The 27,366-nt window shown below is 43.7% G+C and overlaps 1 protein-coding gene across 5 annotated transcripts in view; it reads left to right on the forward strand.

Moving 5' to 3' along the window:
* Window positions 1-27,366, forward strand: part of plxnb3 (plexin B3) — a 158,079-nt gene that overhangs the window by 63,122 nt on the left and 67,591 nt on the right. For 3 of the 5 annotated variants that reach the window (XR_009769665.1, XM_061693783.1, XM_061693812.1), the window contains exons 1-3: window positions 5,219-5,344; window positions 25,259-25,664; window positions 25,733-26,450. Coding sequence is in view for 4 of the 5 variants with exons in the window: in XM_061693783.1 (XP_061549767.1) it covers window positions 5,278-5,344; window positions 25,259-25,664; window positions 25,733-26,450 (1,191 nt within the window). In the remaining variant the exon portion in view is untranslated. Of the gene's footprint in view, window positions 1-5,218; window positions 5,345-25,258; window positions 25,665-25,732; window positions 26,451-27,366 lie in introns of those variants that run through there. The other 2 variants (XM_061693791.1, XM_061693800.1) reach the window with 1 other exon arrangement.

Genomic DNA, 27,366 nt, shown 5'->3' on the forward strand with positions numbered 1-27,366 from the left:
ACAAGGGTCGTGGGAGTCCTGGAGCCTATCCCAGCTATCATCGGGCAGGAGGCGGGGAACACCCTGAACTGGTTGCCAGCCAATTGCAGGGCACATATAAATAAACAACCATTCGCGCTCACATTCACACCTACAGGGCAATTTAGAGTCTTCAATTAACCTACCATGCATGTTTTTTGGGATCTGGGAGGAAAGCGGAGTGCCCGGAGAAAACCCACGCAGGCACAGAGAGAACATGCAAACTCCACAGGCGGAGCCGGGATTTTAACCCCGGTCCTCAGAAGTGTGAGGCAGACACTCTATCCAGTCATGCACAGTGCCACGGTCAGAGGGGAAAGATTTTACATTTTTTCTTGATAACTCTAGAACCCCTTTACAAATCACATCTGCCATTTCAAAGTGATTATATAGCAGATATACAGCAGTTAAATCGATAAATATGATGCAGAATGCACCTTCTGCTTTTTGCATCCAGCGCCTTCCGGTCTTCGGCTCTATCCGCTGTTCTGACGTCACACGAGCCAAACAGCCTGTTCATTCGGCGTTGTGTGCTATTGTTCATTGCTGTTGTTCCCCTCCTTGTATATTGTCATATGATATAGCGATGGCACGATGGTTTATTGTGTGGCATTTGGTTGTACAAATTGTTCAGGCAGTGGCAAGAGTTTTTTTGGCTTTCCAAGTGAAAAAGGAATATGTGACCAGTGGCTCGGGAAAGTCACTCAACAGGGGAAGAAAGGTGGTCAGCTATGGGTGCCTAGCAAGCATTCCAAACTGTGCTGATCACTTCGAACCGGCGTGTTTTGAGAAAGACTTAGCATAAAGCATTGGATACGCAGGTGTAGTTCGGCAGAGGCTGAAACCAGCTGTGGTGTCAACTATTTTTCCCATGGCCATCGGGACCTCCACAGCCAGCAAGAGAACAAAATCTCGCAGCCGCTACAGTGCCGCGGCGAAGCGAAGCAGACGAGGTGAGCATTTCCTTGTATATACCTACGACTCTATTATGGTTACTGTGCACTGGGGAGTAGGAAAAAAAGACCCACACAGTACTTTTCAGTGCTGTCGTCTGTACTTTTGCCTATATGACAAGCCAACAGACATGGCAAAGACTTTCTGTGCGTCAGCCTCACAGTTCTGAGAACCGGGGTTCAATCCCCGGCCCCGCCTCTGTTGAGTTTGCATGTTTTCCCCGTGCCTGCGTGGGTTTTCTCCGGGCACTCCGGTTTCCTCCCACATCCCAAAAACATACATTAATTGGAGACTCTAAATTGCCCGTAGGTGTGAATGTGAGTGTGAATGGTTGTTTGTTTGTATGTGCCCTACGATTGGCTGGCAACCAGTTCAGGGTGTACCCCGCCTCCTGCCCGATGATAGCTGGGATAGGCTCCAGCACGCCCGCAACCCTAGTGAGGAGAAGCGGCTCAGAAAATGGATGGATGGATGCATGGATGTAAAAGCTTGTGCCGTGTCACTGAAACATATATGAATATGTAATGCGTATAGTCGTGCTAAAAAATATTGGCACCCCTGGGGTGCCATTATTTAAACCCATGACTGTATAAAAAGACATGCTTTTGGCATACCGTCACACATCGACCCAGTGGCCACTCTCCTTTTCTGTTGTACAGCTGCTACTTGGCTGATCATCGTCGTCACCGTTCCGACCTCCTGATCGGCTCAAACATGTACGGTTTGACGATGCCAAGTTCAGTTGGGTGCTCCTGTATGTCGAAATCCTCCTCCTCCTCATATTCCAACACGTTGCTTGCCATTGCGTATCGTGTTTGTTAATTGCAACGTCACTTCCAGTAGCCTTTGCGGTGGATAGAGTGACCACATCCCGGTGTCTTGAGCTTCGGGTATGTTCGGGGAGGGCTCAATATGCGTCATAAAAACCAAATTTTTAGCTAAACTATGGTTGAAAACTTGCTGGAAGTAACGCCAGTTACTCCGGTCGGCCGCCTCGCCAATGGAGGCGCGGAACATGGTCCATTCAATATCCCCCGAGACGTGGGTGAAGTTCTGCTGGAGGTGAAACTCCTTCTGACAGGGGATTCTGCCAGACGTTCCCAGCAGACCCTCACAATACGTTTGGGCCTGCCAGGTCAGACTGGCATCTTCATGGTTGGTTATTACATAACATATAAACAATGCAAATATGAATTTTAACTGTTCCCATAACATCTGACCTATAATTGCTCAAAAAATGTACAATAAATAATGTATCTTTGTTCATCTATTTATGCCAGTGAGGTATAGTGACTGCGATTGGCTGGCAACCAGTTCAGGGTGTACCCCGCCTCCTGCCCGATGATTGCTGGGATAGGCTCCAGCACGCCCGCGACCCTAGTGAGGAGAAGCGGCTCAGAAAATGGATGGATGGAAGTATAGTGACAGACAAAACAAATGAATGGTCTTCCACTCGATATATAGTGGAAGACCATGCACTATATATCTATATATACAGTAATTAATGTATCTACTTTTTGTAACATTTTTGTTTGTTGGTGTGCTGTGAGATTTTTCAATTGTAAAATATGTTTCTTGGCTCCATAAAGGTTGGAAATCACTGCTCTAGTCAGGTCATGTATTCTAATCAGTCAGGTCAAACCAACATTACAACATGACAGAAATAATGGGTGCTAATTTACTGTAATGAAATTTCTTCACAAACACCAAAACTTTCGAGCATGATTTGACAGAACTCCTGCATGTTCGCTTACACCCGTTAGTGCTAGCACTAGCTTGCTCGGCTACATAACGTTTTGTTGCCTGCTTGCGAGCGGTATCGTATTAAAAGTACGTGAACATACCTCAAGCAAGCCTTAAACGAACGTCCTCTCCCGAGCACCGGTGACCACCAACACACGTTTTTCCCCCATTTTGTTCTTAACAACACAAGGCGTGATCCATTATTGTTGTCATCGCCATGGTAACGAGTGTACCCGGTCACGTTTGAGTTGACAAGCTGAATCCCAGTGATCGTAATAAACGGGATGCGGTGGTATCGGAATAACAGATTTTATTGCAGTATTCTGACAAAGTACAATCGTCTGATCCAGGCATTACGTTTTGTCTGTCTCAAACTTGTTGTCTGTCCCATTCCGCCATGTTTTTTTAAATAACTTTATTGGTGGTCAGATATTTACAGTACCATGTCAAAAGACATGTGACAAGGCTTAAAATAAACTTGCTTTTGGATTCGAATATACTGTACACGAAGGCAACGTGGAGTAAATATATTGGAGTAAATATAGTGGAGTAAATACAGATTACGATTGTCAGGCGACCAGTTCAGGGTGTACCCTGCTTCTTGCCCAGAGTTAGCTGAGCTAGATGCCAGCACACCTGTAACCCTGGTAAGGATAAGCAGTATGGAAAATGGATGGATGCTGACATGTTTGTTTGGGTTTGCTTCGCAGTGCTTGCCCGGCTGCGCACTGTAAAGGAGGAGGGGTTGCTACACTAGGGCTGAGTGATTATGGAAAAAATAACAATTACGATAATTTTGACTGATAGTGAAATCATGATTAATAAACACGATTATTAATGTATTTCTAAACTTTGTATTTATTGAACTACCAAAACTCAACTTAAACTTAAAAGAACAGCCAGAAAATCAAATAACAATATATTAAAATAAGAAAAAGAAAACAAAGAATAATAAATACATAAATGGCTAAAAACGTGCTAATGCTTTTAGCCATGACGTTATTGTCTATTATAGTTGTCTAAAAATACCCTGTCATTATTATGGCATTAAGCAAGTAGAAATAATTTTGGTAATCCTAATTGACCTAAAATAGGAAATGTTTTGTCTGATTTCATATCACAGTCAGGAAAAAAGCAAAGCAAAGCAAGCAAATTCCTTGTGTGTCTTTGACATACAAAGACGATTCTGATTCTGATTCTGATGCCCCCTTAATGAACAAAAACATAATTGAAACTGTATTTTGTATTATTTGGGTTATCTTGGTGAGGTATTAAAATTTTGTGTGCACCTTAAATAGTATGTACTGTATGTATGCAGTATGTGTCCAACTTATATGAAGAAGTATGTATGCAGACTGTATGTTGCATTCAATGCTGGATAGTCCTGCGCTGTCACTCAGCTGTGATTCTCTTCCTGTTTCAAAGATCTGCCCGCCAAACCCTCCTTGGTGCGTGTTTACAAACAGGATGTTTGATCCCATCCATTTTCTGAGCTACTTCTCCTCACTAGGGTCGCGGGCGTGCTGGAGCCTATCCCAGCTGTCATCGGGCAGGAGGCGGGGTACACCCTGAACTGGTTGCCAGCCAATCGCAGGTCACATAGGAACAAACAACCATTCGCGCTCACAGTCATGCCTACGGGCAATTTAGAGTCTCCAATTCATGCATGTTTTTGGGATGTGGGAGGAAACCGGAGTGCCCGGAGAAAACCCACGCAGGCACGGGGAGAACATGCAAACTCCACACAGGCGGGGCCGGGGATTGAACCCGGGTCCTCAGAACTGTGAGGCTGACGCTCTAACCAGTCTTCCACCGTGCCGCCTGTTTGTTTGATCCCATTGAAGGCAACTAAACTCTGAGTGAAGGAATTAAATCCATTCAGGCTGGATTGGAACACAGAGGCTCTGCAAGTACAGACTGAAATGGAAATAGACAAAGATGCATAGATGTGCCTCAGGTCTTCATTTATCTCATCACACCAAACACTCATCATCATGATAATGAAGAACATCATTCACAGTCACCTGCATCGCACAGTTGAGTCACGTACACACACACATGCATGCACACACACACACACACACACACTTTCTCTCTCTTTCGAGCATACATGCACACCCAGTTGTTCTCATGAATACTGAGATAAGTGTGCTTCGATATCATCTTGTGTGTCTGACAGCTGCGCCTCACACATGCACGCAGACACAAACATACACACTCACACACAAACGCTTACCTCTGAGAAGGAAATGGTGTTGTGTGGAGGGGTGGGCCAAGGAGGGGACGCTGTTAAAGTAGACAAACAAAGGAGGTAGGCTGGTTTCAAATGCCGTGCTTTGCGGTCTTGTGTTATCGTCATGTTTATTGTAGTTATGTATTAAATGTTAAGCATGTTTGTTGTGTTATTTGTTGTGTTGTCTTTGTTTCTTTTGTTGCATGTGTAAAGCCTGGTACACACTAGGGCTTGGACTCACCCTCTAAATCCCAATTCGTTATTCGCAATGACAGGGGGATATTCCAGCAAGCAGGTTACGTGAAAACTCGGAGGAAGTATACCCTGAGATGAGGGAAAGCTTGTTCAATGCGTATCAAAGAGCTGCTGAAGAGGAATTCCGACACAATCACCATGGTAACTGACTCCGTGAACCTCTCAATCTTGACTTTCTATGTGTCTCCTGGGATCAGTCTAATTCAGGGGTGGTCAAAGTACGGGGGCCCCCTCCATTGTTTAATCTGACCCGAAGAATATTTATCAAGAGTCAGACACACTTTTTTTTTTCATAAATTAAGACGATTTTCCTAAAAGGCGCTTAAATGTGTTTTTTAATTTTATCTATTTTGTAATAATTTCTCTTATAACTGATTGGTAGATCTATTGACTATTAATACAATTACATGCATATACATTTAACAATATTTTATTTTTAAGAAATAATTGGTTATTTAAATTAACCTAGCATAAATATAAATACTGACATTTTAAAACGAGAATAAATTATTTTATTTGTAAAATAAACCATTTTAAGTTTTTATTCATCATTATTGACTTTTCATTCATTTTGGTTAGTTGATTTATTGTAAATGAAATAAAACAATATTTTTAAAGAACACAATATCCATCCATCCACCCATCTTCCTCCGCTTATCTGAGGTCGGGTCTTGGGGGCAGTAGCTTTAGCAGGAACGCCCATACTTCCCTCTACCCAGCCACTTCATCCAGCTCTTCCGGGGGGATCCCGAGGCGTTTACAGGCCAGCCGAGAGACGTAGTGTCCTGGGTCGTGTTTTGGCAAATATTTTTCTGACAAAATAAGTAAGGAAGCAATCTTGTCTTTGTGGGTTTTTATAACAAAAAAAAGAAAGAAAAGTCTTTGCAAAGAGAGGAACAGGTACAACTCGTCACGAGTTGATACCCCTTACTGAAGTGCAAGCAAAGAAACACCTTTGTTATATACAACCCCAATTCCAATGATGTTAGGATGTTGTGTTAAACATAAATACAAACAGAATACAATGATTTGCAAATCATGTTCAACCTATATTTAATTGAATACACTACAAAGATAAGATATTTAATGTTCAAACTGATAAACTTTATTGTTTTTAGCAAATAATCATTAACTTGGAATTTTATGGCTGCAACACATTCCAAAAAAGCTGGGACAGAGTCATGTTTACCACTGTGTTACATCACCTTTTCTTTTAACAACATTCAATAAATGTTTGGGAACTGAGGACACTAATTGTTGAAGCTTTGTAGGTGGAATTCTTTCCCATTCTTGCTTGATGTACAGCTTCAGCTGTTCAACAGTCCGGTGTCTCCGTTGTCGTATTTTACGCTTCATAATGCGCCACACGTTTTCAATGGGAGACATGTCTGGACTGCAGGCAGGCCAGTCTAGTACCCGCACTCTTTTACTACGAACCCACACTGTTGTTACACGTGCAGAATGTGGTTTGGCATTATCTTGCTGAAATAAGCAGGGGTGTCCATGAAAAAGACGTTGCTTGGATGGCAGCATATGTTTCTCCAAAATTTGTATGTACCTTTCAGCATTAATGGTGCCTTCACAGATGTGTAAGTTACCCATGCCATTGGCACTAACACAGTCCCATAGCATCACAGATGCTGGCTTTTGAACTTTGCGTCCATAAAAGTCCGGATGGTTCTTTTCCGGAGGACACGACATCCACAATTACCAAAACCAATTTGAAATGTGGACTCGTCGCACCAAAGAACACTTTTCCACTTTGCATCAGTCCATCTTAGATGAGCTCAGGCCAAGAGAAGCCGGCGGCGTTTCTGGGTGTTGTTGATAAACACACATACACACTTACGGATGTAGCGCCGAACTGTATTTACTGACATTGGTTTTCTGAAGTGTTCCAGAGCCCATGTGGTGATATCCTTTACACATTGATTTTTGATGCAGTGCCGTCTGAGGGATCGAAGGTCACGGGCATTCAATGTTGGTTTTCGGCCTTGCCGCTTTCCACCCCCGGGGCCCTGCCACAGAGGAGCCTTTTAACCACCTCGGTGACCTCAACCCCAGAGATAGGAGAGCCCGCCTCAGAGACCCCAGACTCTGCTTCCTCATGGGAAGGCGTGCTGGTGGAATTGAGGAAAAATTTACTGTTTGTTGTACTAGAGCGGCTCCAACTACCGGAGACAAATTCCTTGTGTGTTTTGGACATACTTGGCAAATAAAGATGATTCTGATTCTGATTCTGGTATTCGAAGTATTCTCCCCACCGACTCACAACGTTCGAGTCGAGGTCAGCAGTGCCCCATCAACACAGGGTTGATGGTGCATTGCTTCCCCCTCCTGAGACGCCGGATGGTGGACCAGAATTTCCTCAAAGCCGTTCGAAAGTCGTTCTCCATGTCCTCACCAAACTCCTCCCATGTTCGAGTTTTTGCCGCAGCGACCACCAAAGCTGCATTACGCTTGGCCAGCCGGTACCCATCAGCTGCCTCAGCCACCATGACAGGCACCGACTACCTTACAGCCACAGCTCTGGTCAGCCACCTCAGCAATGGAGGCGCGGAACATGGTCCACTCTGACTCAATGTCCCCCGCATCCCCCAAGACGTGGTTGAAGTTCTGCCGGAGGTGGAAGTTGAAATTCATTCTGACAGGGGATTCTGCCAGACGTTCCCAGCAGACCCTCACAATACGTTTGGGCCTGCCAGGTCGGACCGGCATCTTCACCCACTACTCACCACCAGGTGTTGGTGATATTATTTTATTATTAGAGTAAAAATTTTTTTGAATGCAGCCCTATGGGGGCACAAGCCAGTGCAAACTGTAGGCCGGTCCCAAGCCTGGATCAATGCAGAGGGTTGCGTCAAGAAGGGCATCCGGTGTCAAACTTTGCCAAACAAATATGACCGTTCATCCAAAGAATTCCATACCGAATCGGTCGTGGCCCGGGTTGACAACGTTCGCCACAGGCGCTGTTAACCTACAGTGCGCCGGTGGAGATTCAGCTACTGTGGGTCAAAGATGAAGGAGAGGCGAAAAACGGTTTCTTCATAGGGTTGGGAATGATAAACCGATGCGACCGGATCTCCCTTTGTAAAGGCGAGAGATACGACTGTCGTACTGTCGGTAGCAGACTCCGTTATCGGTACAAAATCTGCCAGGAATCCTTAGATATGTCGGTTATAGGACTGCGGACTGGATATCGCAAGGGTAGGAATCAGTTGGCTGAGGCTTTATAGTTTTCATCTCGTAAAACAAGTGCGAGAGGTCTCGCGCTGTGCTCCGGAGGTAGCATTATGTTTACATCCAAACACAGCGGTGGTGGAGACTTGGGACACTACTAGCTGAACTACATTTCTCCGTAGCATTACTATTTCAACATCAAATAGCTTTTCAGTTGTGAAGTTACTTTCGTGATCATGGCAATAGCACAGTAGCGTTCCCCCAGGAGTTGTGAATGCAACGTCACGTTACGTACTTTATCTCAAGTCCAGCGGTGAAATATGCGCTGCAGATTGTAAACATGCAGACAATATGGCAAAGGTGGGTACATTTCTGCAATTGCCTAGGGCTGTAACGCTGAGAAAGAAGAGTAGAAGAGGCAAGTGTGGTGGACCAGGAAGTAGCAATGATGAGTAAGGGGGAAGTTAGAAAGGCACTAAAGAGGATGAAAAATGGAAAGGCAGTCGGTCCTGATGACATTCCTGTGGAGGTATGGAAGCATCTAGGAGAGGTAGCTGTGGAGTTTTTGGCCATCTTGTTCAACATAATTCTAGCGGGTGAGACGATTCCTGAGGAATGGAGGAAAGATGTGCTGGTGCCAATTTTTACGAACAAGGGTGATCAGATCAAGGGTGATCAGATCAGAATCAGAATCATCTTTATTTTGCCAAGTAAGGAATTTGTCTCCGGTAGTTGGAGCCGCTCTAGTACGACAACAGACAGTCAATTGACAGAGAATACTTTTGAGACATAAAGACATTGAGAAAAACAGTCACTGAGCAATAAAAGGTTGCTAGTTATCTGGTAATGCCGGTACAATTTTATTTTATTTTGTATTTTATTTTGGCAATTGTGCAAAAAGATGCAGAGTTCTCGAGCAATGAGAGGAGTTTGAATGACAAATATAGCAATAGTCTCGTGCAATGACCATTGTGGGCAGAGCTGTGGGGACTATAGAGGAATAAAGTTGATGAGTCACACAATGAAGTTATGGGAAAGAGTAGTGGAAGATAGACTCAGGACATAAGTGAGTATTTGCGAGCAACAGTATGGTTTCATGCCAAGAAAGAGTACCACAGATGCATTATTTGCATTGAGGGTGTTGCTGGAGAAGTACAGAGAAGGTCAGGAGCTGCATTGTGTCTTTATAGATCCAGAGAAACCCTGTGACAGAGTACCCAGAAAGGAACTGGGGTACTGCATTCGGAAGTCTGGCGTGGCAGAGAAGTATGTTAAAATAGAACAGGACATGAATGAGGGCTGTGGTGAGGTGTGCTATAGGTGTGACAGAGGAGCTGGGTGGCAAGATGGCGCCGACCATTGTGGTCGCCTCGGTTACGCGCTCTCTAGTATTGTTTTTGTTTTTCGTTCGTCTTTGGAGACATTACATGACTCACTTACACAAGGTTAGACTTGCTAATCATCAAGGAGCCTACTCCGGACTTTCTTTCACCAACTTTCGCAAATCCGCTCAGTTTTTTCCCCGAGTTACTCACCGGAGCGGCGACCGCGGTCTTTGGCGCATTGAGGCGAAGGCGACGCAACAGAGGGAAGCGAGCCGGCATCCAAGTGAAGCTCCACAAGAGAGGATACAGATTGGCGTTTCCGTCGATACACCTCGCAAATCTGCGCTCCCTACCCAACAAAATCGACGAGCTTCATCTTCTGATAAAGTCCAGTAAAGACTTTAGACGTTCCGCCGCCGAGTGCTTTACGGAGACTTGGCTTTGTGAGGCTGTACCCGATGGCGCCGTCTTGCTTCCGGGCTTTCATTTTCACCGAGCAGACCGCATCACGGAGTTAACGGGGAAAACAAAAGGCGGCGGGATATGCTTCTATATCAACGAAAAATGGTGTATGGACGTCACGGAGCTCAGCACACACTGCAGCCCGCATTTGGAGTCGCTTTTTTTTAACTGTAAGCCATTCTACTCGTCGCGTGAGTTCGTATCATTCATTCTCGCTGGCGCCTATATTCCGCCTCAAGCTAACACGAACCCCGCACTGCTAATGCTCGCCGAACAAGTCAACAAAATTGAAAAAAAAACACCCGGACTCACTCCTCATTATTCTCGGGGACTTTAACAAAGCTAAACTCAACCACGAACTCCCTAAATACAAGCAGCACATCGACTGTCCTACCAGGGAAAATAACATTTTAGACCACTGCTACACTACGCTAAAAAACGCATACCGTGCCAAACCTCGTGCAGCACTGGGCTCGTCTGATTACTGCTTAATTCACTTAATACCGACATACAGGCAAGAACTTAAATGTGCGACGCCTACGATGAAAAGTGTGAAAAAGTGGACCAATGAAACAAAGATGGAATTTCAAAGCTGCTTAGACTGCACAGACTGCAGTGTCTTTGGAAATTCAGCTAGCAGCCTGGATGAATATACGGACACTGTCACATCTTATATCAGTTTCTGTGAAGAGGTGTGTGTACCAACAAAGTCATTTAGCACATTCAATAACAACAAGCCATGGTTCACTGCCAAACTTAAGCAACTTCGCCAAGCTAAGGAGGACACATATCAAAGCGGGTACAGGGCCCTGTATAACAGAGCTAGAAACCAGCTGACTAAAGAAATTAACATTGCAAAGAGGAACTATGCAGCAAAGTTGGAAAAACAGTTTAGCACTAACGACTCTAAATCAGTCTGGCATGCATTCCAATCGCTGACAAATTACAAGCGATGATCCCCCCAAGCTGACAACAATAGCACACTAGCCAACTACTTGAATATCTTCTACCGCAGATTTGAAAAGGACACTTTCACAGCCCACACCCACCCAGCTGCCCCACCGACTTCTGCGTTAACCATCCGCGAACAGGATGTGAGACGCATCTTCAAACAACAAAAGATTAACAAAGCGGCAGGCCCAGTCCATGTGTCCCCATCCTGCCTCAAAGTCTGCGCGGACCACCTCGCTCCAGTCAGGAGGCATGCTTCGCCACAGCTGCCCCTCACGCTGTCCAGCTGGCTTGTCGAGACCTTCAAGTTCCTGGGAATTACAGTCTCTCAGGACCTGAAGTGGGCGATCAACATCAACTCCGTCCTCAAAAATGCCCAGCAGAGGATGTACTTCCTGCGGCTTCTGAGAAAGCACGGCCTGCCACAGGAGCTGCTGAGGCACACAGCGGTCATCGAATCAGTCCTGTGTTCTTCCATCACAGTCTGGTTTGGTGCTGCTACAAGAAAGGACAAACTCCGACTGCAACGGACAATCAAAACTTCTGAAAGGATTGTCGGTACCCCGCTACCCACCCTTGAGGACTTGCACGCTGCCAGAACTAAGACAAGAGCGTGCAAAATCCTCTCGGACCCTCCACATCCCAGTCACCAGCTCTTCCAGCTCCTTCCCTCAGGTCGGCGCTACCGATCAATGCAAACTAGAACTAGCAGACATTCCAACAGCTTCTTCCCTCTTGCAATCAACTTCTTAAACACCTAACCTACAATTCCATTGCAACATCCTGGCAACTTTTTGTCTTGAGTTTGTTGTCACATTTCTGTCGGGCCAATTATATATTACTCGTGCATTCACTGTAATTGTCTCACCACGCTGCACTATTTGCATATCTGTTGTTGACCAATACTGGCCACTCATGCCAGAGTAGAATCTGCTCCATTTGCACACTGATTGAAGAGTATCTGCAACATTTGCACAATCAACATTGTCCCAGATTATCGTACTACTCGCTTGAAGTCTCGGCGCCCTTTGCACAATGGTCATTGCACTGGACTATTGCAATATTAGTCATTCGAACTGCTCTAAGTCCTAGAGGACTCTGCATCTTTTTGCACAACTGTCCCAAAAAAAATTTTTTTTAATATACCGGCATTACCAGATAATTAGCAAACCTATATTGCTCACTGACTGTTTTTTTTTTCTTTATGTCTCAAAAGTGTTCTCTGTCAATTGACTGTCTGTTGTCGTACTAGAGCGGCTCCAATTACCGGAGACAAATTCCTTGTGTGTTTTTTGGACATACTTGGCAAATAAAGATGATTCTGATTCTGATTTAGGGTGGAGGTGGGACTGCATCAGGGATCACCCCTGAGCCTCTACCTGTTTGCAGTGGTGATGGATAGGCTGACAGATGAGGTTAGACTGGAGTCCCCGTGGACCATGATGTTCGCAGATGACATTGTGATCTGCAGTGAAAACAGGGAGCAGGTGGAGGAACAGTTAGAAAGATGGAGACATGCACTGGAAAGGAGAGGAATGAAGCTTTGCTGAAGTAATACAGAATATACTCTATGTGCATTAATGAGAGGGATGGAGGGGAAAGAGTTGAGGTTACAGGGAGAAGGGAGGGGAGGACTTTAAATACTTGGGGTCAAGAGTCCAGAGCAATGGTAAGTGTGGTAAGGAAGTGAAGAAACGGGTCCAAGCAGGTTGGAACGGGTGGAGGAAGGTGTCAGGTGTGTTATGTGACAGAAGAGTCTCTGCTAGGATGAAGGGCAAAGTTTATAAGACAGTGGTGAGGCCTGCCATGATGTACGGATTAGAGACAGTGGCACTGAAGAGACAACAGGGAGCAGAGCTGGAGGTGGTAGAAATGAAGATGTTGCGGTTCTCTCTCGGAGGGACCAGGTTGGATAAAATTAGAAATAAGCTAATCCGAGGGACGGCCAAGGTTAGATGTTTTGGAGACAAAGTTAGAGAGAGCAGACTTTGATGGTTTGGACACGTCCGGAGGCGAGAGAGTGAGTATATTGGTAGAAGGGTGATGAGGATGGAGCTGCCAGGCAAGAGAGCTAGAGGAAGGCCACAGAGAAGGTTGATGGATGTCGTGAGGGAAGACATGAGGGCAGTTGGTGTTCAAGAAGAGGATGCAGGAGATACGCTTACATGGAAAAGGATGACACGCTGTGGCGACCCCTAAAAGGGCAAGCCGAAAGGAAAAGAAGAAGAACGAATAAGATATATAATATATATTATATATATATAATATTATTATATATATATAATATAATAATATATATAAAATAATTTTTTGATACATGAACTATATCTACAAATGACTGCCTGAATGATGTTTTTATATTTTCATTAAACTGCTTCCAATTATGCTTTTAAACGCCAGGTTGCACATATGATCAATGAAAATTAGATGATATTCAAAATATATTCCAATATGCTGCAATTTAAAGTGTGGTTCAATGTAAAGTGAGTGCATTCAATAGTACTGCATTGAAACTTCTGCATTCACTCGTGCGTCAATTGATTCTCTTTCCTTCACTGGCACAGCAGTGTTCCTTGTTTTTGGTTTTTTTTTGGTATTTTTTTATGGAATATATTTTTATTTCACTGAACACCTGCATTAGCACCCCAAATTCCAATGGGGAAGTAAGGAACTTGACAGGTTTCTATCGGTTTCCATGGTGAATCGACATTTTGGGGCTCCATTCATGATGTCTTTTGGTTATGGCCGTGCACGAGCTTAACTCAAGGTTAGCGTACTTAGACTTTGATTAAACTCATTCAGATCAGCTGTTCTGGACCAGAATGGTCCCAGTTTTTGAGTTCAGGGGAAGGTAGGTCAGAACTCAGGTTTAAATTAAAAGCAATTTGAACTTGCTTGCTGGAATACCTCTAGCTTCTGAATCATTATCCCCTTGTCCCTCTCTTGGGGGCTGGTCTGGGCACTTTGGTGGTGCTGGGTCCTTGGTCCCAAGGCGTGGTTGATGTCTCGTTATGCTTCAAATTTAAAAATTCTGATTTGTTGATCGCTTTTTCAGGCCCACTTGAATCCCAATTCGAGTCACCCCCGAATCATGCACAGCCCTAGTACACGCATACTGACTTTTAACATCTTAAACATTTTAAAAATGTAAAAGAGCCTACAGATCATCCATGGAACTGTATTTGTATTTTATAAAATAGTAAATAATAATAATATGGGAAAAGTTTGACTTTCATAAATAAGTAATGCTGACTAATGCAGTCAAGGAGGTTGCACAATTCGACTTTGCAAGGGTCCATTTTAACTTCATCTTGAGCCAGCACGAAACCCAGAAAAGAAACGGACGCCTTGTGGAACTCACATTTCTCACCCTTGACATAAAATTCATCCTGCAGTAACCGCTGCAAAACAGAGTGGACATGAATAATGTGAGTCTCCTCATCCGGGGAGAATATCAAAATATCGTCCAAATAGACAAAAACATACACATTCATCATGTCACGCAGGACATCATTGAGAAGGTTTTGGAAAACAGCTGGAGCGTTAGTGAGTCCAAAAGGCATTACCAAATACTCATAAAGTCCCATTGGTGTGTTCAATGCTGTTTTCCATTCATCCCCCTCCCTTATCCTGACTAGATGATATGCATTTCTTAAGTCTTGTTTGGTGAAAACTTTGGCTCCCTCCAGGAACTCAAAGGTGGTGGAGATGAGAGGAAGGGGGTACCTGTTTTTTACAGTTATCTCGTTGAGACCCCGGTAATCGATACAGGGTATTGTCCTTTTTGTCCACAAAGAAAAATTCTGGACCCGTAGGGTATGAAGATGGGCGAATAATCCCGGTTGCCAGTGATTTTTCCACATACTCCTTCATGGCCTTGTGTCCCGGCCCTGAAAGAGAGAACAACCTCCCTCGTGGAGGTGTGGTTCCAGGCAGCAAGTCAACTGCACAGTCAAATGGTCTGTGGGGTGGAAGGAATTTAGCTTTGAATTTTGAAAAAAATTCTTTAATGTCATGGTAACAGGTGGTCACTTAAGACAAGTCAGGATCAGTCTATAAATATAGATGTATGAATCTCTTGATCTGGAGAGCATAGTGTTACTTTAGGAAGAACCTGGGTAGGATCATTCTTAATGATATTGAGACTCACCGCTCCCGTACCCTTTTTACCGACACCGGCAACTTTGACGTGACAGTTGCTCACGGAATGACCCAACTGCCCGCAGTAGAAGCACCGCACCTTCCCTCAGCAGGCGTTGACATTTTTCTGTGGAGAGATGGAACCTGCCCAGTTGCATGGGTTCATCCGTGGTGACGCTAGCCAGTGGATTGAGACTGGCAACAGGGGATCTGCCTTGGTTTGGCTGGTCACCGAGGTTCGTCCACCAAGTGCGCGGTGACGCATCCTTCCGCCCTTCTCCATCCAGTTCGCGATCCAAAAGCCTTTTGTCGATCTTTACGGCGAGCGCGATGAGAGTGTCCAAGTCGGTCGGCAGGTCTCGTGGGACCAAATGATCCTTGACGGCAGGGGATAGTCCTTGAAAAAATGCATTGAGTAGTGCCCTGTTGTTCCACTGACTGACTGACGGGTGATTCCTTGAAATTGCCTACGCTGAAGTTAAATCTTTCTTCATTAAAATTAAAGTGGCCTTTTAAGAAACTAGTAACGCATGACAATATAAATAAGTAACTTTCCCAAAACATGCATGGTAGGTACAATTTAGAGACTTCAATTACAGTAACTTCTCGTGTATAATGCGCACCCCAAAAGTTGACCTCAAAATTCTGGATAACCCTTCTACCTATTTATAATTCATTTTTACAATGCATGATTTTGCTTCTACCCGTATGATCAAAACATGAAGTATTTTTTCAAGTAATTATTCTGAAGTTAAAGCACTTTATTTGAACATGGAATACTTTACTTGTTCTTATTTTGAAATTCACAGCCTTACTTTTATTTTGTAAATGAGAAAACACACAGTTGTGCTCATGTTTGATTACCCAGGCAAAATTTGGTACAATTCTTTAAAGAAAATATGAAGGGCTAGGCAAAACACATACAATTATATTTTAATGGGATTAAAATTAAACTATGAAGCATTTCAGAAAAGCATTACCATTAAACAAAACATAACCATAAAGAAATGAATGATGTTTTTTGTTCAGTCATATTTAAACAAATATATATATATATATATATATATATATATATATATATATTTCACAAATTCTGCCAGGGTATGTAAACTTATGAACACAACTGTACATACAGTATATGCAGTCATACGTACCCCTGTCATATTGGAATGAAAGTGTAGGCTACACCTTTTTCATAACCTCTAGGTGGCGGCATATTAGAATGAAAGTGTAGACCTTTCTCATAACCTCTTGGTGGTGGTGACATTGGAATGAAAGTGTAAAGCTTTATCATAACCTCAAGATGACGGCATAAATTTATAAAATGTGAAATGTTTTCCCCCATTTCCCCCTATACCTATGTATAAGGCGCACTATTGACTTTTGACAAAATTGCATTATACACGAGAAATTACGGTAACTCTAGATTGTCCGTAAGTGTAGATGTGAGTGTGAATGGTTGTTTGTTGTTTGTTTAATATGCGCCCTGCGATTGGCTGGTGACCAGTTCAGGGTGTACCCCGCCTCTCGCCCAAAGTCAGGTGGGATAGGCCACAAGTGAGGATAAGCAGTTAGGAAAATGGATGGATGGATGTTCTGTTGTTTGTTACATCAACATTACTGTGTCTGTTACGTTATTTGTGACCTTTAGTTTTTGTATTTTTGTTTTTTCACTCTAGTGCGGTGTGTGTACAGGCAGTTGCATCATTTTATTACATGAAGGTGCATCTAACTGTTCATGTATGTTGTTGTGCTAGTACCGTTCAGAATTACATTTGTGTGTTAAAGTTGATGTGTTTGTCATTTGTCTTATTCTTTACCCTGTGACGTTATTTCTGACATTAATATTTTCCTTGTTTGTTGCATTGTTATTTATTCCATTCATGTGGTTTGCTTAAATTTGTCTGTGATTACTTTACTTGCTAACCTAATGTTGACTTTGTCACATTATTTTCTGCAATCCGCTAATGTTCACGTGTTAGTTATTTGCTTCCTGAATGATGAGTCTAATGTATATTATGTTGATTGTTATGTTGTTTATGTTGTATGTTTATTTTGTGCATGTTTTAGGTGGGTTTTTTGGTATGCCAGCAGACACAAAGTAGAATATGGTGATGAGGACCTCCTTCACCACGCACACACCTGCATATCCAGACACATGCACACACACACACACACGCACACACACATGCATGCACACACAGCCATCATGCATGTCTTTTGCTGAGATCCTGACACTTGCCATCTTCAAAGAGATGGTAAATGCGTGTGTGTGTGTGTGTGTGTGTGTGTGTGCGCGCGCGTGTGTGTGTGTGCGTACGCCTGAGGTAAAACGGCGTCTGATATCAATTGGACTTGTCGGAAGCATTTACATAGAGAGTGATGGAGGAGGAGGTGAGAACCCTGGAGAGTAATGGAACCCAGGAACAGGAGAAGGAAGGAGGGGGGGGGTGTTTGAAGGATTTGGGGGCTGTGGGGGTGGGGTGGGGTTGACTGGGAACAAAAGAACATTGATGTTGAAACAAAACTGTGCAGTTAACAAAATAAATTGCTGAATATTTGAATATTCCGAACACCCAGACAATGTTCGGAGCATCCTCCTCACTGTTGCCATGGTTACCAGCACTGGGATGCACAACTGGGCTCCAATGGAAGTGACCTAAGCAGCAGATACACAGCAGCCAATCAGAGATCATCATTGTGGTTACTTTCAGACCTCCCAAAAGATCATGGGGATACCTTAAGGGAGTCCAAACAGGGGTCATTATTTTGCCTGTCCTTGACAGTCATTTTCGGTAGGTCCTTAAGAAGTCCACAAGGAGCTCTGGTCGGTTTTTCCCCAACAAACCACATTGTAATGGACAGTGAGTGTGGTGCTTGATCAGTGTGTGTGCGTGCATGTGCGTGCGTTTTGAGCCCTGCAGTGACAGCTTCCGAAAGTAAGTTACATAGGGTCTTGTTCATTTCATCAGCACTATCGGATGATTTGTATCCTACAGTAACATGCACAACAAGTGCACTCAACCACTGATGAAGCACCTTCTTTGCTGTCTCTCTCACACATGCATGCACATGCGTGCACGAGCATGCACGCACACACACACACACACACACACTCACACACACTTTGCTTTCCAACTTTGTCTCATTTACTTCCTGACAACCTTCAAGTCTTCTCTTCTTCTATGAATTATTGATGAGTTTCTTTGCATCAGAAGGAGCAACTTATTATCATACTGTGTGTGTGTGTGGGTGTGTGTGTGTGTGCGCGCGTGCACTGAGAGTTGCCATGGAAATGTGGACATAGTCCACGTTTTTTTGTGTAAAGCCTGAGGCCCCAGCATATCCCATCATGCATTTGTGGAAGTTCAGCAGCGAGTGCGCGTTCAACACTCAGTGGGGGGTAGGGGTGGGCGGGTGGTGAAGTTTTGAAGATGGGTGGGTCCCTTTAATGAATAGGGGGTTTGCAGCAGTACTTTGAAAGTTTTATATAGTGTGCTGTCAGCGGCACATGCCAGCTTAACTCTTCAGTTTACATGACCACGTCAAAACGTTAATTTGTGGACTTTGTATATTACTTTTGTATTGTATGTGTAGTATTGTTACATTGTCCAGTATCTCACAAAAGTGAGTACAACCCTGAGATTTACGTTTTCATTGGACAACAGTGAAGAATTTACACTTTGCTACAATTTAAAATTGTCAGTGTAAGGCTTGTATAACTGTAAATACACTGTCCTGTCAAAATAACTCAACAAACAGCTGATAATGTATAAACAACTGGCAAAAAAAAGTGAGCGTTCAACAGAGAAAATGTCTCAATATTTTGTGTGGCCACCATTATTTTCCAGGACTGCCTGGGCACGGAGTTAACAGGTTGGCATGTTCCCTGCCCATTGCTAGGCTGCAGAGAATAGTCTCTGCCATGCAGAGAATGCTCCGTGGCACGTTCTCCCTGATAAGCCAGCCGTCTCCCAATCGGCCACCATGACACTCATGCAGGCTGCAGCCCTTAAATTAATATGGAACACGTCTTCGTCTAACCATCTACATCAGGAGTGTCCAAACCTTTTCCTTCAAGGACTGCACACAGAAAAACTGAAGGACGCAAAGGGCCACTTTGACATTCTGTGACTTTATTAAACACGCTAAATAACACGCCAATCAACCAAACAACTACCGGTATGTATTATTATTTTTAAAAACTGCTACATCACAGTTTTCTTTAATAAGGTCCCATATTATGGCTATTTAGAAGTCCATAGAGTGACTCTCTAACATGAACTTTGTAGAAAAGTGTCAATTTCATTTCATTTTTAAAAAACACCTTGGTTTTGTCATATGAGTGTCTGGAAAAGGCCACTCTGACAGCAACTTCTGTTTGACCCATTTTGTAGCAACTTTGTCCATATTTGGCTAAGACGGTCCCCTTTCCTCTGATTGGTGCCTCCGTGTAGAAGACCCACTTGTGAGAGCACACGTGTTTATGTTGACAGCGCTGGCTCATGAGTGGAGAGGGAGGCAGAGATCTTCACTAGTGACGTAGATAAACTCGAGAAATTTGAATGACCTGATTTCAGGCCTCAGCAGAAATATGTCTGGAACTCAGGAATGTGTGGACGATTTTAATTCATATTTCACTTTTACTGAGGCACCATAGAGGCAATATGACTTCCCAAGTACTATAAAAAAATTGGTTTGGCAAAACACAGGACCTTTAAAGGTGATATGGCAAACAGTTTTGGGTTTTTCACAGATTTTGAGGTGGCTCGCAGCCCTGTATCCTACTAAAATATTTCCGCTCCTGGCCTGAGCAGATCTCTATATTCAGGACCAAAACAAGAGCAATCTATAAAAAGCTCACATCTTTAAAGCAGTGTTTACTTGAGAATGCATCATTAATGTGATATGTTCACAAATATATACCTTGACATAGAGCAGAAAGAGGAGGAAAACATGTTTGCTTCAGAAAATAAATTATTTTTGCAAGACATTATAGAGAGAAATGTGATTACTATTTTAGTTGTAAATAGTTTCTTTGCACATCTAGGAAAGCTCTATATAAAACCAATTTGTTATTATTATAAGTAGTAGTAGTCTTAGTAGTGGTCAGATGCAGGATGTGTGTGTCGCAACCCCCCCAGATCACGCTTTTTCAACACCCAATAGAGTTGTTGGCCATGTCAAATGTTAAGTGTTTTGTATATATTGCAGGCCGCTAAATAATGTACGGTGAACCGCAAATGGCCCCCCGGGGTGTAGTTTGCACACCCCTGATCTACATTGACGGGTCTGCCTCTAATGGCCGACTGAATACTGGGGGCAGCATTATTGTCACTACAGGTGACCCTGCCTCCCCCTCCAGCTTCTCTTCCCAGCAAAAGCCGGTCCCCTTCACCGTCTCCTATTTGGAAGAGAACACAGCCGTACACCTCACTCTCCAATGGCTCCTTGACAACGAACCTCATGACCCAAAAACCATTTGCACTAGGGGTGGGACAGTACAGGTAACTCCATGGCACAGTACGTTCATTGGTTTTTGGGCCATTGTTCGGTACATTTTCGGATACTGTTTTGTGCATTGAGAGCAACTTTTTTTTTTTCCCCCTCTCAAATTATCTCTTAATTTTGCTTGTCAACAAAAATTGCATTTTTTGGTGTAATGAGTAATAACTTATTTAAAGTTAACGGTTATTTAATCATAACTATTTAGATTGGTAAACTGGCTCTTATTCCTTGACTAATTGTATACATGTGAGAATAGAGTAGTATAAAATATGTACAACAAATTAAAAAATGAAAAAAAAAAAACAGTACTGTAATTTCACCCATGTATAATGCGCACCCCCAAAGTTGACCTCAAAATTCTGGAAAACACTTCTTCCTGTGTATAATGCATTTTTACAATGCATGCTTTTGCTTCTACCCATATGATCAAAACATGAAGTATTATCTGTATTTTGTGAGTTTTTTAAAGAACTATTCTGAAGTTAAACAACTTATTTGAACACACAATACTTTATTTTTAGTCACTGATGGTGTAGTGGTACACTCGCCTGACTTTGGTGCGGGCAGCGTGGGATCAGTTCCCACTCAGTGACGGTGTGAATGGGAGTGCGAATGGTTGTCCGTGTCTATATGTGCCCTGCGACTGATTGGCGACCAGTTCAGGGTGTAGTCCGCCTTTCGCCCGAAGTCAGCTGGGATAGGCTCCAGCGTCCCGCGACCCTAACCAGGATAAGCGGTGTTGAAAATGGACGGATGGATGGATACTTTCTTTTTATTTACTTGCTCTTGTTTCGAAATTCACAGCCCTACTTTTATTTCGTAAATGAGAAAACACACAGTTGTGCTCACGTTTGATTACCCAGGCAGGATTTGTAAGAAGTGTACAATTCTTTTAAGAAAACATGAAGGGCTAGGCAAAACACATACAATTTTATTTTAATGGGATTCAAATTAAACTGTCAAGCATTTAAGAGAAGCATTACCATTAAACCAAACATAACCATAAAGAAATGAATGATGGTTGTTGTTCAGTCATCAGTCGTATTAACAAACAAAAACAAAACAATATTTCACAAATTCTCCCTGGGTATGTAAACCTATGAGCACAATTGTACATATATGCAGTCATATGTACCCCTGTCATTTTGGAATGAAAGTGTAGTCTACACCTTTTTCATAACCTCAAGTTGGCATACTAGAATGAAAGTGTACAACTTTTTCATCACCTCTAGGGGGCGGTGGCATAGTGGAATGAAAGTGTACATCTTTTTCATAACTTCTAGATGGCGGCATACATTGATAAAATGTGAAAGTCTTTTTCATTTTCTCCTATACCTGTGTATAATGCGCACTATTTACTTTTTTGGGGGTAAAAAATGCACATTATACATGAGAAAATACAGTAATTGTGTAGTAGTGGGAGCATTTTCAATAAATTACCAAACTACAGAAAAGGGCTGCAAATCCTTAGCAATAAATGCTCCCACTGCAGTTATTTTCTTGTTTTGATCTCAAGTGGCTTGGTAGGTGTGTTCAAAAGCATTCTCAAAAAGGCAACTGTTGCTTCGCTGGTGTTATGTTTTCGAGTTGCTCGTCTGTCATGTCTCCAGCAAGCGTTATATCAAAATAAAAACACGAGAAGCTTGGCCACATTGCTTGTGTTTCCTTAAAAAGCACAGGACATGTTTCAACTGCCAACGCACAGGAGATTAGATCCTTTCTTAATTATAGCCGTCCCCATCTGCCATAACGACTCTCCTCTGGACAATGTGGGATCACTGTAAGACACGCAAATAGACACGCACGACCCGAGAGTATCAAAAACGAATAACACAAGGAGACACAACAAAAGGTCCGTGTGGTAAACAAAACTACTCGTTGAGTAAATTAAGATGCTGGGTGGTTGGTGTCACCGAAAACAAACGAGATTCCCGAAATTAAAAGGCAACAACGCGCACCCTACGGGACTCTTGATGAGCTTACTGCCAGGCAGAAAAGCAGAAGAACACAGGACAAAAACTTAGAGACAAGTTTACAGACAGACCACAAACATCGGCAGCGTACATGGACATAAACAAGTGAACACACGCGTGCACACACGTGGCGCCACCTAAAAAGGCTGCTGATTACAATTCGCACACAGGCGCGTCGCCGATGTCAACATCCACCATCGCTCACCCAGACACTGCAACACACAGAAAAACCATTGAAAAACAGAGCCATGACATTGGCTAGAAAGGGAAAGCCTACTACATCTGACATTTATTTGGGGTTAATCAGAGGCACTTTCAATGGTGGCAGGTGTGTGCTGACACCAGAGGTAGGTAGCGTAACTATATATGAAGTGTAGCCTACTGTTACTTTAGAATAATATGACTCAAGTAAAAAGTAGTCCTCCAAATAATTACTTGAGTAACAAAGTACTCAGTGAAAGAACTACTCAAATATTGAGTAACTGTTTAGTTAGTTTAGAATTTTGACCAAAATAAATGAAAACTTTTTCTACCATTAGTGAGATCTAGAATTTTAATTGAATTGATACATATATATATAGGTTTTTTTTCTTTTCTTTTTTTTGAGAGGGGCGGTGAAAATAAACAACTGAAATCTTTTCCGTGATTGACTTGAACTTGCTTAACATGCTACCTTCTTGGTGTAGTCACCATTGCAAAAGAGAGAGTATGTCGCAACTCGTCTTTTGCCTGGTTAAATAAAATAAAAATAAATCTGGTTCCACAAGAGTGCACTCACTTTTGTAACTGGGTTGTGGCTGTGTTTGGGAGTAACCAATCACATTCAAATCCATGTTAAATGGGAGTCCACAAACACCTGCCACCATTTCAATTTTTAAGTGTCCAAAAACCAACAACACATGCATAGGGCTTTACAGAAGCAGTATTTGCTTTGTTCACTGAAATGACTGAATGAAGAAGCAGTTTGCAGACTTACTGATAAAGTGCGTGTGTGTGAGTGAGAGAGAGAGAGAGAGAGAGAGAGAAAGAGCGAGCGAGAGATAGAGAGCGAGAGATTACAGAAAACACCCCAAAAAATGCATGTTTCAGCCAAAACAACAACAAAAAACATCTGCAACAAGGTGTTTTCTCAAGTTAGAAGTTTCCTCAAATATCCAAGTTTGGGCAGAAACAAGACTTTGTTGCACGACAACAAGCAGTTTTTCGTAATGTCTGTAATGTAAACACGAGTCACGCGGCTGATTTATTTCCCCCCAATATGAGTCACTTTGATTGGCGCGTGAAGGCTTGTGTGCAGTCATGTGTCTGCCTTGTGCCCTTTAATTGGTGAACGGGAGTCAAATGACACAAGTGGTTAGGTTGGATTGGTGCAAACAGCGCCGATGGGGCAGTCGCAGACAAAGTCAAAAAATAGATCGCGCCCGCCGTACTGTGATTGATAAATAGAAGTAGCGAGCGCCATGTCAATCAATGTAACGGAATAAAAGTACCGTTTCTTCTTAACATAAATACTCAAAGCAAAAAGTACGATGCATTAAAACAATTCTGACAAGTATCATTCAAAATATTACTTGAGTAAATGTAACAGAGTAAATGTAGCGCATTCCTGCCCACCTCTGGTTGACTCCCATTAAACAAGTTTGAGTGCGATATCTTAATTCTGAACACAGCCCCATCGCAAGTTAATGAGGGTGTGCACACTGGTGCAACCACATAATTTTTGTTTTATATTTTTATACCCCCCTCTTGAAAAGTTACTAGAGTAGTAGTTATTCAATTTGCTGAAAATAAAGAATTTATAACAAATTCTGCAAAAGCCCTGCATGACGGTAACAATACCAAATAATACATACACTCTCTGAGGTTGTTGTTGGAAGCTAAGAACAAAGCTTTCAAATAATTGAAAATAGTGGCATGCAAGGCGGTCATGTTGCAGTGGCCCCAGGCATCCATGTAGGGCGGGCATCCAAATGGGATTTTGGCGACATCAACAGGCGTCCCCCTATATATTTTCCCAGGCAAACGTTGTAAATGGCGTGTGAGTCAGCTATTATCGGTAGCGTTTTAGTCGTGATATTTACTGGCAAAAAATATCAGCACCAGTGGACTTTTTTTCAGCTTGGCGATGAGCTTTTCCTCTTCAAACATGCTGCTGGGAGCTTGTGTTTTGTTTTTGAATTTTTATTTTTTTTTATTAAAGCGCAGGGCTTCCACTATTACAACAACTACAGTTGCTGTAGTTGAACTGCAATGGTGCAATTGTGAGTTAGATATTAGATATTTCATCATTTTGTATTTGTTTCTATGCTAATCGTCAAAATATGTCTACATTGGAGTGACTCGTCCGGTCTGTGGCGCACGGAAGGTTGGCGTGCCGGTGGGGTTTGCCTTTTTATATTGATGGACTTCCCAACATGCATTCAGTCATTCAGTCTGTGTGAACAGTTCGGGAGTGTATGTGTGTGTGTGTATTTATAGTTGTTAATCAAAGGTGCGTCTTGTGTGTCCCCTGGCAGGTAAAGGAGGAGGAGCCATGCTGGTCTCCGTCACCCCCCCATCATTCCTCCTCCTCCTCCTCCTCCCCCTCCTCCTCCTGGCCCAGGACTCGTCTGTGCAGTGGGTGACCCTTCACGGAGCCCCCCTTTCTCACCTGCTGCTGGATGCGGAGGCGAGGCTTCTGTATGTGGGCGGAGTGGACCACCTTCACCAGCTGAGCTTGGACCTGGAGCTGATGTCCCACGTGAAGACCGGCCCTCATCTCGACTCCCCCAACTGCCTACCCCCCATCGCCCTCAAAGACTGTCCTTCCGCCCGGCCAACCCACAACCACAACAAGCTGCTGCTGTTGGAGCGGTCTCAGGGGACGGAACCAGGCAGCGTGATTGCCTGCGGATCGTTGTACCAGGGCATCTGTGAAAAGAGGTAAGGAAGCGAGGCCTTGGTTTCCCTCCCACCCATGTGCTAACTGTGTGTGCGATTGCTCCCTGCAGGAGTTTGTCCAACATTTCGGAGCTGTTGTACCAGTCCACTAACCCGGTAGACACGCAGTTCGTTGCTGCCAACGACCCCCACGTCTCCACGGTGGGCATCGTGCTCTCCACTGGGAGTGGAGTCGGCGGAGAGCTGCGCTTCATGCTGGTGGGGCGTGGTTTCACGGGGATGGGTCTCGGTGATATCCCGCCCATCACGGCACGTCGCCTCTACCCGGCAGTCCATCCTCAGCGGGCCTTCGCTCAGGAGGATGAGCTGGGCAAGCTGATCATTGGGAGCTATTCAGAGTACGACATCCACTTTGTCAAGGTGGTCGCTTTCAACGACCATCTCTACTTCCTGTTCTCGAGACGAGACGTGCGCTACAAGATGGAATACCGCACGTATGTCTCCCGCCTCTGCATTTCCGACCGCAACTTCTACTCGTACGTGGAGGTGCCTCTGCTCTGCCATGGTGGCTATAACCTGCTCAGGGGGGCGTGGCTTGGGCTGCACTCAGGGAAACCCGCGCTTTTCCTCGTCATGGCGGCTGGATGGACATCCACGTCCGTGGCCACGGACAACTCTGCGTTGTGCGTCTTTGGGATGGTGGAGCTGGACGCCATGATGGAGCGAGTGCGGGAGTCGTGCTACACGAAAGGAGGGCGTGGTGTCAAAGGGCAGGAGGAGGCCTACGTGGTCTACACACTCTCATCAAACTGCCTTACTCTCCCCCAGGTAAATCTCACCCCACCACGCCATTGCATCGATTGATAAGCATACATCGTTATGCTACGTTCAGACCTGACACAAAGTGAACTTTCGCCCCACGGTACTTGTGCGTGTTTGATCGTGGGAATTACTTATACACACTAAACGTACATTCGCTTCATTTATGCCACATTGATGTGCTCCTGCCACCCTGGTCCTCTTCAGCAGGTTGTTGGCGTGCTCGCCACATCACGTGAATCGTGCAATTTGCGTCCGCTGTGAACGCAGCATTACAACTCTCAGTGTTCCCAGGGAGGAGGGCGGGGCCTCCTGGGCTAAAAGAGGTCGACAGTGAGTACGACTGGCATGGATACCAGAGGTGGTCACATGAATGACTTGTGTGATGTCATTACAGATTACAGTCTGTTTAGTGGGCATCACTGCTGACCTTAATACTCTGTGTGTTTGTGTGTGTGTGTGTGTGTGTGTGTGTGTGTGTGTGTGTGCGTGTGTGTGGATTACACTTGATATCATCAGCAGCTGGAATGATCAACAGACAGCTGTCACGATCTTATACGACCCACAAAACATACACACACACACACACTAAACTAGTGATGAAGGCGGAGGAACTGGTTCTTCCTCATCTTGTGTGTATGTATGTATGTAATTTAGGAATACTGTAAATCCTTTGAAGACAATGAGAAAGGAACACATCTGTCGAGAAGAGCTCAGTCACTCTACATTAGGATAGACATTTGACTTCTATTCTTTGATTGGTGAGCCTGTGGAAATAAACAATAAATGTATGATTTATTGATATTTTTACAAACTTAAGGTGACAAAAATACTAAAGAAAGCACAATTAAATAATTCAAGAAGACATACATTCCAACTACCAGTATTCTCTTCGTGATTAGAATGAAAAAAATACTTTCACATC

This window comes from Phycodurus eques, chromosome 1, assembly GCF_024500275.1.
Source record: "Phycodurus eques isolate BA_2022a chromosome 1, UOR_Pequ_1.1, whole genome shotgun sequence".
NCBI lineage: Eukaryota > Metazoa > Chordata > Actinopteri > Syngnathiformes > Syngnathidae > Phycodurus > Phycodurus eques.